Source organism: Halichoerus grypus, chromosome 7, assembly GCF_964656455.1.
Source record: "Halichoerus grypus chromosome 7, mHalGry1.hap1.1, whole genome shotgun sequence".
NCBI classification, from domain to species: Eukaryota; Metazoa; Chordata; class Mammalia; order Carnivora; family Phocidae; genus Halichoerus; species Halichoerus grypus.
This window is the reverse complement of record NC_135718.1, coordinates 135331460-135343622: the sequence shown is the minus strand read 5'-3', so window position 1 is coordinate 135343622 and position 12163 is coordinate 135331460. Positions and strand designations below refer to the sequence as shown.

General features: G+C 33.5%; 1 protein-coding gene across 6 annotated transcripts in view; it reads right to left on the bottom strand.

The window, feature by feature from the left end:
• Nucleotides 1-12163, bottom strand: part of UCHL5 (ubiquitin C-terminal hydrolase L5) — an 82662-nt gene that overhangs the window by 3346 nt on the left and 67153 nt on the right. For 4 of the 6 annotated variants that reach the window (XM_036084185.2, XM_036084179.2, XM_036084181.2 and 1 more), the window contains 3 exons: nt 7934-8036; nt 6510-6623; nt 4444-4542 (listed from right to left, as the gene is read on the bottom strand). In XM_036084185.2, coding sequence (XP_035940078.1) covers nt 4444-4542; nt 6510-6623; nt 7934-8036 — 316 coding nt within the window. The remainder of the gene's footprint in view (nt 1-4443; nt 4543-6509; nt 6624-7933; nt 8037-12163) is intronic. The other 2 variants (XM_078078350.1, XM_036084183.2) reach the window with 1 other exon arrangement.

Sequence of the window (12163 nt, the reverse complement as noted above, 5' to 3'; positions counted from 1 at the left end):
TGGTCCTCAGATGACACTTTGAGAAATAAGATTTTAGAGTACTAGAATATAATGTTCTTTCCACTATGGCACTTGAATCAGAAAGGAACAAATAGAGTTTTGTTATCATACAACTAAGAATAAAAACTTCCTTAGATTAAAAAATAGGGTAATTAGAACTACAATATTTTTATAATGTATTAGGTAGTATAATTATACAACTATATGATAAAGTGCTATGCCTTAGAATATATTAAGGCAAAATATTATATGTACCATATAAAATAAAATTGCTTACATGAACATCTTTAGTTAGCATAATTTATAATTTGATATGTATATGATTTTTAACAAAGAAGTTCTGTTTCCAAATAATAAAAATACAATTTAATTTCAGATATAATTTGAAATAAAAATATGTACTTTTCCCATATTGATCTCTGAATATACTCTGAATATACAGAATGTTTAGTAGAATTAACAAAAATAAACTTACTGGTTTATGACATAAATTTTACAATATAATTAAATGAGCAGACATCTAATACAGAGAGTGTACATACATTTATTAAACTATATAATTCAGATAAAGTTAAGAATAAGTGAAATAAGTTAAAAATAATTACCACCATTTATTGAGCACTTATTTATGTACTTTATAGATATTTAGTCCTCAAGAATGTGAAGTAGGTATGATTCCTAATTTATAGATGAAGAAATGGAAACTATAAACAAATAACTTGCCTAAAAGCACCAGCTAAATTCACACCAGCAATCTAAAACCAAAAGCCTGTATTCTGTTCAGCCTTTGCTATAAATAAAAAACAATATTACGTTTCTACATAGCATGGAAAAAAGGTACATTGTTACCTTCTATACAGTATGTCAATGAAACATCAAAAATCATTGACTCAAATCAGGTAATTCTGTAATCACAGATATCAATGTAGATATTATTGTGAATACCAACTATTCTTCTACCTTATTTCTATTAAGGAATAGAAAAAGTAAGTTCTAAAGATTATTATTATTTTTTAAAGATTTTATTTATTTATTTGACAGAGAAAGACACAGCGAGAGAGGGAACACAAGCAAGGGGAGTGGGAGAGGGAGAAGCAGGCTTCCCGCCGAGCAGGGAGCCTGATGCGGGGCTCCATCCCACTACCCTGGGACCATGACCTGAGCTGAAGGCAGACGCTTAACCGACTGAGCCACCCAGGCGCCCCAGTCCTAAAGATTATTACCAACTGAATTATAATGTCTTAGTAAAATGTGGACAAAATTCAGTATTTTGAAGGTGCTTTGAATCCCATAGCAACTGATTCTATGATTTTATATTATGGTAGGTTATTGGTGATTATTAAAAACCTGGGATAGACAATGATCCAGAATTACTAGGTTAAGATAAAAATATTAAAAGAATTTTACTAAGTATACCTGAACTCAGTAAAAGTTTCACAAATGAAATCTTCATCTAGCTGATTTTATATGTTAAGAAATAGATTTGGTATAGGGCACAAGAAGTTTTATAGCTATGTATTTTTAAGTTATTTCCCAAGCAGGTATTACATAATGTATATTCAACTCCTCAGAAAGTAGTAGAAGCCTCATATAACAAAAATACTTATAAAAGGTAAGATCTTAACCTAATTCATTATAGCCATACGCCCTCAGGAGAATCAAAGTCTTGATCTTTTCTTTATTATTCTGTAAAATAAAAAGATGTTCAAATTCAAATACTTTCATGCCATCACAGGCTCTAACCAACTACCTCAGTTACTCAGAGATCTGATCCTGGACAGGGTTGGCATTTACACCACTGCCAAGAGTAGCCACATCTTTCCTCTTTGGTTCTTTCTACCTCTTTTATACTTTGTTCCTTTATTCTACTTTCCCTTGGCATAGGGGACTGAGGGGTCGGGGGAGGAACAGTTAAACTTATTAATTTCTTAGTAATTTCAACTTATGCATTTCTGAATTCTACATGTTATTTTTCTTAGAAGTATTACTATTAAGCAATTATCACTATTAAAGCCTTTGTATTGTATATAATTATAAAATCTCATCATTATTGTTTTTTCATTTGTAACATGTTTATCTGCAGAAAGTAATATTCAATATGATATAATGATTTCTTTTTTTCAAAATGAGATGAACAAAATACATTTATGCTTAAGGAAGCTGATTTATTGGTAGAGAATAAGCATTTGATTCTAACCACAGATTTAAAATTTTATGGATGTGAAACTTCAAGTGGCATAAGGCTATTAAGGAGCCACCCTGTGCTCCCCCAGGACTTTCAGCATGTATTGATTCTGGCACTTATCAGAACAATCCTATTCAGCACAATACTATAATTATTTATTCCTTTCCCCAACTATATCATGAACTGCTTAAGAGAGAAGAGTATATCTTAGTTATACATGTATCTATAGACTTTAAGAAGTCCTGCAATATACTTACAGCTAGATAAATGTTTGATGAATAATTTTAAAATTTCAAAAATTTTAATCAAATAATGCATCTGAATTCCTTATATTCCTTAGGGAATATTCCTTAGGGGATAACAGAATGATTCCTTTAAGGGAATTCCTTAGGGGATAACAGATATTGTATATACACAAGGAATAAATGTAACCTCAATATTGCTTATGCAATATTATGAATCAAAGAGTAGTCTGAAGAAATAGGCAAAAGTAGATCAATAACTATCCCTTCAAAAAAAAGGTGTAAACACAAGAACACACTGAGCTGGTGTCCCACTAACACCAGGCATTCATATACTGCCACCCTGTGTCCAAAATGTGAAGTAAGAAATTACAGTTCAATGCCTGTTCTCCAACTATGCTTTCAAAAATATCTGGGGATATATTGTCATCAAAATCAAACAAGAACGGTCGTTTTCCTAATTTGCACCAAAAAGTTTATTCACAGACCAATTTTAAAGGAAAATACATATATTTTAAATTTCTCTAATAACATTTGGCCTTTAGTAATATTTAGCTATAGTTAAAATCTGATGCAACAGATCATATGATTTAACACAACAGTATATTATTATTTTAATATTTTTAATAGAGAAATATTTCATAGTGTTTCATACAAAGAACACAGTATCTAGGAACTTCTGAGAATCACAGAACCCTAATTGTTCATCTAAAACTTTTAAAATCAGTTTCCCATCTTAGAATAACACCATGGGATACATGAACAGAAAATCTGTATGGAAAAGAGAAGACTTAGCAGTTTTCTGCAATAATTTGTGCACTTAGTGCTAAAAGCAGAAGCACACGTTTCAGGATCTGGATAATAAGGTATACACAAAAACCTTAATTCTCATTTCCTATTATTTATGATGATATAAAAAGGCTGGGTTGAAATGTATCTTTGCTTCAGAAACTTTAAAATTAATAAAAACACATACCTACCATGTACTCTGCTCTTAAGTTAATGGTCCAAACTTTTATTTGCCTAGTAGTATCTTCTCAAAGTGTTCCTCAAAATGTGGTACACAAACCAGCTGCATTAGAGTCACTTGGGGTAACTTATTAAAGATTCCTTCCCCTATATCAGAATATCTGGGGAGGGGCCAGGTAACATGTATTTTAAAGAGTATCCAGTGATGGTCACTTTCAGAAACACTGATTTACAATATAAACTTAAAAACAATTTAACTGTATTGCAATTGTGCAATTAATATTTAAGTGTCTTATACTGAAGAAAAAAAATCTTAGAAATCAGAATTTTTCACAAACCTATGTGAGCTTTTCTTTGGCAGAAAGAATACTAGCTTAGGAATGAATTAAAAAACCCATTTATTAGTCTAGGCTATAGTTATTTTTTCCCCCTTCAATGTCCATTCTAGTTTTAAATTCTATGATAATTCAAATTTTTCCTAAATTAAATAATAAGGAATCTATTATTTCAACTGTTAACATTAAAAAGTTGCTTTCAACTTAGGGGCGCCTGGGTGGCTCAGTCGGTTAAGTGTCCGACTCTTGCTTTCGGCTCAGGTCATAAGCTCAGGGTCATGAGATCAAGCCCCACGCATCAGGCTCTACACTCAGCATGGAGTCTGCTTGAGATTCTCTCTCCCTTTTCCTCTGCCCCTCCCCACTTCTCTCTCTCAAATAAATAAATAAAATCTTTAAAAAAATTTTGCTTTCAGCTTAAAGACAGGAAAAATTTTAAATTTTATTCTAATATTAGGTACAACCTAAGTTCTTAACACTAAGGATTTGGGAAGGCTAAAGCAATGGGACAATTCCTTATTTTGATTTTATATCAGGCTGAACTAAAAAAAATATCAGGTTGAACTAATGCTCATCTAGAATATACAACAATAGATAAATGCAAAAAAAATTAAAATAGGACTGCTTCAACAAATTTTATCTCTACTCAAACCAAAAAAACATCTTGTTTTGGGGGAATCTAAATCTAAGTATTCATCAGTAAAATACTTACCTTTTCTACTAGTGGTATTAACTGTTGGTGTTCTGCTAAAGTCTTTAATAATTCCATAATGAAAGGCAGGTAATTATGCTTCCTTCTGATATTTTCGATCTGAAAATAAAACAAATATCAAACCACGCTAACTTTACATTTCCACTAAGTTTCTGATATTTTGATCTTTGCATCCAACTCAAAATAGAAATGGGAGAAAACCTTCCATTCTCATAAGAAAAAATATTAGAAATAATGAGATTCCATCCCCACGGAGAATAAAGACTAATACAATAAAACATGTGAGAGTTTCTTGGGTGTGGCTTCCTACTCTTGGCTTAGCAAATAACACTTTTAAAAGTCTAAAATTATTTACGAAAACTTAAGATGAAAGTAAATTTAAGAAGCCCACATGATAAATTAATACTCTTACTACAACTATGCAAATAATCAGGCCACGCCTAATGAAACCAGCTTTATTTTGTGATCAAGAATAATCTTTCTTTGAATAACTTTTAATGAAGAAGATAGACTATAGGGAAAGATCTGTGCTTCAAGTGAAAACTATGCATTGTCTAGAGCACCCCTCCCAAGTTACGTGATTCTAGTTTTTCACTGCCATTGAGCTATTAAATACTCTGTCTGGTAGAGGTTCAATTTACTTCCCTTCTCCCATAGAAAAAAAACAGTTTCCATCTTCAGTAAATTCATTTCAACATTCCTTTACTTCATATAAACTTGAGCTGCTTTAACTTCTCGTTTGAACTAGTTGTGACTACAGGTTCCTTCAATTAATTAATGAATTAAATAAAATCTTAACACATGTTCATTTTATAGCAGTAAGAGAATCATTTCACCTTCTTGAACAAGCATTTTCAAGCAATGTAGCAGGTAAAGATTCTGAAAACTTAATTTGTGTTTTATTTTAGGCTAATATTAAAACTTCGTGATGAAATAACCCTGCATTAAGAATATATAAGTGATGGCTAGTTATTTTTGTATACCACATAAAATGGAAGATTAATATTCAAGCTTTCATCCCTTACTTTCCTATCTCCATTAACTTGGAATACTCTGGAGCCAGCCCCTACCATTTCCAACTGAAGAAACCGTACCAGTTCAAGGTTCATTTATTTTATTTAACAGTCATTTATTGGCTGTTAAGTATGATACAAAGCACTATGCTAATGCTTTGGTGAGCAATAAAAAAGAAAAAAGGACGATCCTTGCCTTCAACTGAGCTTCAAATGAATAACAATGCTTTTTCTACTATGATACACATGAGAAATGACATAACTACCATTTCCAAACTCACACAGCTTAAGAGAAGAGATGCAAATGGTTAACTTCAAGTATAAAGCCCTTTAATTCTTTCTTTTTTTTTTTTTCAGTAGGTTCCACGCCCAACATGGGGCTTGAATTCGTGACCCTGAGATCAAGAGTCGCATGCTCTACTGACTGAGCCAGTAAGGTGCCCCAAGCCCTTTAATTCTAAATTTGAAGACTGAATTCACATTGTACAAATTCACATTCTATTTTCTCTTCAAAACTAAAATAAGAAGCAAACAAAAATGTATTTCTTAGCTCTGAAAAGGCCTAGACATAATGACTAATCAGTATCACTGAGCATCCAAATAGTGGTTTCTAAATAAGATTTCCCAACAAAAGAACCCAGGGCTTCTTGAAAAAAATGGCTAATCCAAGTCTGAAGTAGAAAATGGACAAGATGAGTCTGAACCATCTTGTCATACTGGAAATCAAGGAAGCTATCAAAGATGAAGAGAATCATATCAGAAGGACTTAGGACTTGAAGTGGATCCTAATGGCCAAAGATAAGACAATTTGATCATCATTAATTGCAATGAACTGAAACATCAAATAGGTTAAAAATTTGTTCATAATGATACTTCAAAAAAAATTAAAAAGAAAGAGACCTCCTAGTTACCTTTGTGGGGTGCCAAGAAACCAACTCATTATTCTGAAAACTAGTAAATGATGGGGGAAAAAATCAAATATTCAACATACCTTCATGTCAAAATATACTACTCTATATTAAAACAAAGGAACAAAAAAAAAAGAAAACATACCTTATATCTTTTTAGTTTCTGTACTTCTTCTTCAATAAGCATCTGGTTTTTGGCAACCTCTGACTGAATAGCACTTAACATATTATTACCCTGGTCTGTATCCATGGGTTCCTCCTTAGGGTAAAGAAAAAGGAACAGCATACCCTAATGATTGAGGCTTGAGTCCAAAATATTTTAAAATGATAAACACAGTACAATTATTTTCAAATTTTACTCTTAATATTGGTGACAGAATACCAGTCTAACTGCAATATTAAAGGACAAAAGCCCTAAGTAGTACCTCCCATATTTCCATGTTCTACAATAACACATATGAATTTTTATCTAAAAAAAACCTATACTGCAAAACACTATATTGCTACAATCTTTTGCTTAGCTATAAAATAAATATGCTTAAATATGCTATTAAGAAAATGTCATCAAAGGAATGTAAAAAAGGGACTATTACTAATTATCTTCTCCAATCATATTTACTACAAAAAAACAATCAATTACATAGACTAGTAAATATTACATGTAAATCTAAATGTACCCAATTAATTCTGTGAGAAATATATTCTAACTTGCTTAATTATAATAATGAAATTAAATAGTTAATTGCTAACACTTACTTAGCATGTAATATTTGTCAGTCTGTTTTAAGTGGCTTACATATATTATCTCAGTTAACCCTCACAACAGCTTTCTAAGGTAAATACTATTAACTTCATTTTTCATTAAGAAACTGAAGCACAGGGGCAGGAGCTCCTGGGTGGCTCAGTCAGTTAAGCGACTGACTCTTGACTTAGGTTCAGGTCATGATCTCAGGGTCATGAGATGAAGCCCCTCGTGGGCTCCATGCTCTGCATGGAGCTTGCTTAAGATTCTCTCTCCTTCTCCCTGCCCTGCTACCACTTGCACGCAAACGTGCTTGCTCTCTCTCTCAAAAAAGAAAGAGAGAGAGAAAGAGAGAGGGAAAGGAAAGGAAAGGAAGGAAGGAAAGAGAGAGAAAGAGAGAGAGAGAAAGAGAGAGAGAGAAAGAAAAAAAGAAAGAAAGAAAGAAAGAAAGAAAGGAAAGAAAGAAAGAAAGAATGAAAGAAACTGAAGCACAAAGAAGTATATTCCAATTCATACATCCACTAAGTGGCAAAGCCAGGAGCTAAATCTAGGGAGCCTGACTCCAGAGTGTATTCTCTTAATCATCACTCAGGACACTTAATTAAATCAAGAAGGGAGGAAGGGAGGGAGGGAGAGAGAGAGAGAGAGAGAGAAAGAGAGAGAGAGAGGGAGGGAGGGAGGAAGGAAGGAAATGAAAAAGAACAAAGAGAAAGAAACAAAGAAAGAATAAAGAAAGAGAAAGAACAAAGACAGAGAGAGAGAGAGAGAGAATACTTTCCCTGAGACAACTAAACTAGAACTTTGCACCTAAAAACATGGTCACAAACCTCAGCAAGTTGTCTTTGTAACTCCGCTATCTTCTGTTCATATATCATTTTTCTGTCAGACACAATGGCCATTAAGTTAAATCGAATTTCACCTTCACTGTACCTAAAAAAAGTTAAAGTTTATAATGTAATAAACAATTGTAACACTATTATAATTAAGATAATCTATTGTGACTACCCCATGGTTCTTTAGGATAAACACAAATCTATCAATTGGCTAGCAATGAAAATTGACATTTAAAAAAAGCTTTCACATATGAAAGGCTAAAACTGCAGAAAAAAAACTAGCTAAATTTAATCACAAACATTTTTAAATCTTCTAAAATAAAATTATACCACTAAACATGTGAAATAAAAAAATATTTTGTTTTCCTACTTTTATAAGAAACATGGCAACCATCATTTACTTCAGATCTCAGAAAAAAATAACTAAGACCTCACAGTTGTTGGATTAATTATACTGGCATTATGATGGTAATTAACTATATACTTTTTTCCAAGTCATGATGTAGTTATTTTTAGTTCATATATTTTTATATTTCACTTTTACTTTACATTTTATTTTAAATTATAAAATATTTGTATAATATTTTATTAATATAATATGGTTATATCCTGTTGCAAAATTTCTGAACGCTGTTTTATTTTCACTACTCTGATACCAGAGTATCACAATGAGATATCTCATAGTATGTTTATTTAAGGTAAAGATTGACATTAGAAGAATTACTGGTAAGATTATGGAAATGGTGCTTAATCAAAATGAGAATATATAGAAAATGTAAGCTTGTTTTTGCATTATTCACTTATAACAGTTTCTCATACATATTTCTATTCACTGAAAGAATATGGAGCAATATTAACTACAGTGCTTTGAACTATGTAAAAATGTTGTTTTTAAAACTCTGCTGTGGGGGTGCCTGGGTGGCTCAGTCATTAAGCATCTGCCTTCAGCTCAGGTCATGATCTCAGGGTCCTGGGATTGAGCCCCTCATCGGGGTCCTTGCTCAGCGGGAAGCCTGCTTCTCCCTCTCCCACTCCCCCTGCTTGTGTTCCCTCTCTCGCTGTGTCTTTCTCTGTCAAACAAATAAATAAAATCTTTTAAAAAAAATTAAAAAATAAAAAAAATAAAACTCTGCTGTGGACAATTATCATATGATCTCGCTGGTATGTGGAATTTAAGAAACAAGGCAGAGGATCATAGGGGAAGAGAGGACAAAATGAAACAAGATGAAACCAGAGAGGGAGACAAACCATAAGAGACTCTTAAGCATAGGAAACAAACAGCGTTGCTGGAGGGGAAGGGGGTGGAGGGATGGGGTAACTGGGTGATGGACAATGGGGAGGGTATGTGTTATAATGAGCACTGGGTATTATATAAGACTGATGAATCACAGACCTGTACTCCTGAAACAATTAACACATTATATGTTAAATGAATTTAAATTTAAAAAAATAAAATAAAATAAAAAAATAAAAAATAAAATGGAACTTCCATTTCCTTATTTCTCTCACTAAGAAACACCAAATAAAAACACTAGACATAATATATATTTTTAAAAAGAAAATGAAAGGATGAACGAAAATTCTGAAAGGTGGAGAGAAGGCAGACAAGCTAGGGAACCAGGACCCAAAAATGACACAGTGGTGAACTCCTTGAGTTATCTCATTTGCCTTCATATAGCCTAGACTTGGAATTAAAGAAGCCAGCAACTAAGAAACGCCAACAGGCACAGACAAAAAAAGCATCAACAAAAGTCTGCTCCTTCTTTCCAAATAGGAAAGGGGCGACTCATGAAACAGAAAACCTTTAGACAATTACCACTCTACCATAGGTAAACACAACTGAAAAAACACTGTGCCCTAACCCTACCCACCAGCAAAGACTGAGTAGGGAGATAGGACTTTCATCCCTGTGGGCAGTAATGACACCTATTTGCAGTGTCTAGAAGAGACTAAATGGGAAGCCAAGTGGGAAGTCACTACCATACAGTGGTAAAGAAACCTCCCCCACTTCAGCGACAGTGAAGCCATGTAGTAAGGAGTAACAAGGCATTCCTACTCCTTCCAGCCAGGGTAGTATCAAGTGGACACCCTTTTGGGGGCCAGAACTCCCACCCCTGCCCAGCAATAACAGGGAACCTCTTCCCATCTCAAATGTCAATGGAAGCAGAGTGGGGAATCTGAACTTCTACTCTCACCTGGCAATAATGAGGTAGCATCCTGATTTACCCAGCCAGAGCAGTGCTCATAAAAACCAGCTTAACAGAAATTTTATTTAAAAAAATCCAGTGTCTTATTATATAAAACCACAAATGTCCAGGTTTCAATCTATAATCATTTATCATATTAAAAATGATGAAAATCTCAACTTGAATGAAAACACTAAATCAAAAGAAAGCAGGACTGGGGTGCCTGGGTGGCTCAGTCGTTAAGCGTCTGCCTTCGGCTCATGTCATGATCCCAGGGTCCTGGGATCGAGCCCCACATTGGGCTCCCTGCTCCGCGGGAAGCCTGCTTCTCCCTCTCCCACTCCCCCTGCTTGTGTTCCCTCTCTCGCTGTGTCTCTCTCTGTCAAATAAATAAATAAAACCTTAAAAAAAAAGAAAGAAAGAAAGAAAGCAGGACTGGCTATATTTCTATGAGATAAACTAAATTTCAAAACAAAGAAAATTACTAGAGAAGGACATGACATAATGATAAAAAGATCAATCCACTAAGAAGAAATAGTGATAAATGTTTAGTTTATGCACCAAACAATAGACCTGCAAAATATGTAAAGTAAAAACTGATTAAAACTGAAATTAGAAGTAGACAAATCCAAAACTGTCCCTATTTGCAAATGACATGATTACGGAGAAAATGCCAAGGAACTCACAAATAACTTCTAAAGCTGGTGCATGAGTTCAGCAAGGTTAAAGGATGCAAGAAAAAGAAAGAAAACAATCAACTGTGTTTCTACAGACTAACAATGATCAAATAAATCAAATATGAAAATACAGTGTCATTTGTAATCACTCAAAAGACTAAAGAATATGTGGGTATAAATCTGACAAAACATGTACAGGACCTGTATGCTAAAACGTACAAAATGCTGATGAAAGAAATTAGAGAAGATCAAAGTAAATAGAGAGACATACCATGTTCATGCACAGGAAGACTCATCATAGTAAAGATGGCAATTCTCCCCAAATGGATATAAATGTTTGACACAATTCCTATCAAAATCTCAGCAAGAATTTTTGTGGATATAAAAGATTATACTAAAATTTATATGGGATTATTATACTAAAATTTATATGGGAAGACAGAGGAACTATAACAGCTAAAACAATTTTGATGAAAAAGAATAAAGTTGTGGGTATCAGTTTATCTGATTTCAAGACTTACAATACAGCTACAGTAATCAAGACTGTGCAGGATTGGCAGAGAGCAGACAACCAGGTCAACAGAACAGAGTAGTGAACCCAGAAATAGACTCACACAAATACACCCAACTGGTTTTTTATAATTCTACCAAATTGCTAGAGGAAGGATAGCCTTTTCAACAAATGGTGCTAGAGCAAACGGACATGCATAGGCAACAAAATGACCTTTGACTTAACTTCAAATATGTACAAAAATTAACTCAAAATGGATCACAGACTTAAATGCGAAATGTTAAAATATAAACTTTTTAGGAAAAAAGACAAAATCTTTAGGATCTAGGACTAGACAAAGAATTCTTAGATTTGACAACAAAAAACAATTCATAGTGGAAAAGATTGATAAATTAGATTTCAATGGGATTAAGAGCTTTTGCTCTGTGAGAGACTGTATTGGGAGAATTAGGAGATAGGCTTCAGACTGGGAGATAGTATTTGCAGGCAACGTGTCTGATGAAGAACTAGTACTATCTAGAGTATGTAAGGAAACTCAAGGCTCAACGGTCAAAAAACAATCCACTTACAAAACAGGCAAAAGGCATGAAAAGATTTTCAACATAATTAGTCATCAGGGAAATGCAGATTAAAACAATAATGAAATATCACTACCCACCTACTAGAATGGCTAAAATAAAAAATTTTGACAAAACCAAATGCTAGCAAGGATGTGGAAAAACTGGATCGCTCATACATGCTAGTAGGAATGTAAAATGGTACAGCCACTTTGGAAGAGTCTGGCAGTTTCTTAGAAAATTAAACATCCATTTACAACTCAGCAGTGGCACTCCTGGGCATTTATCCCAGA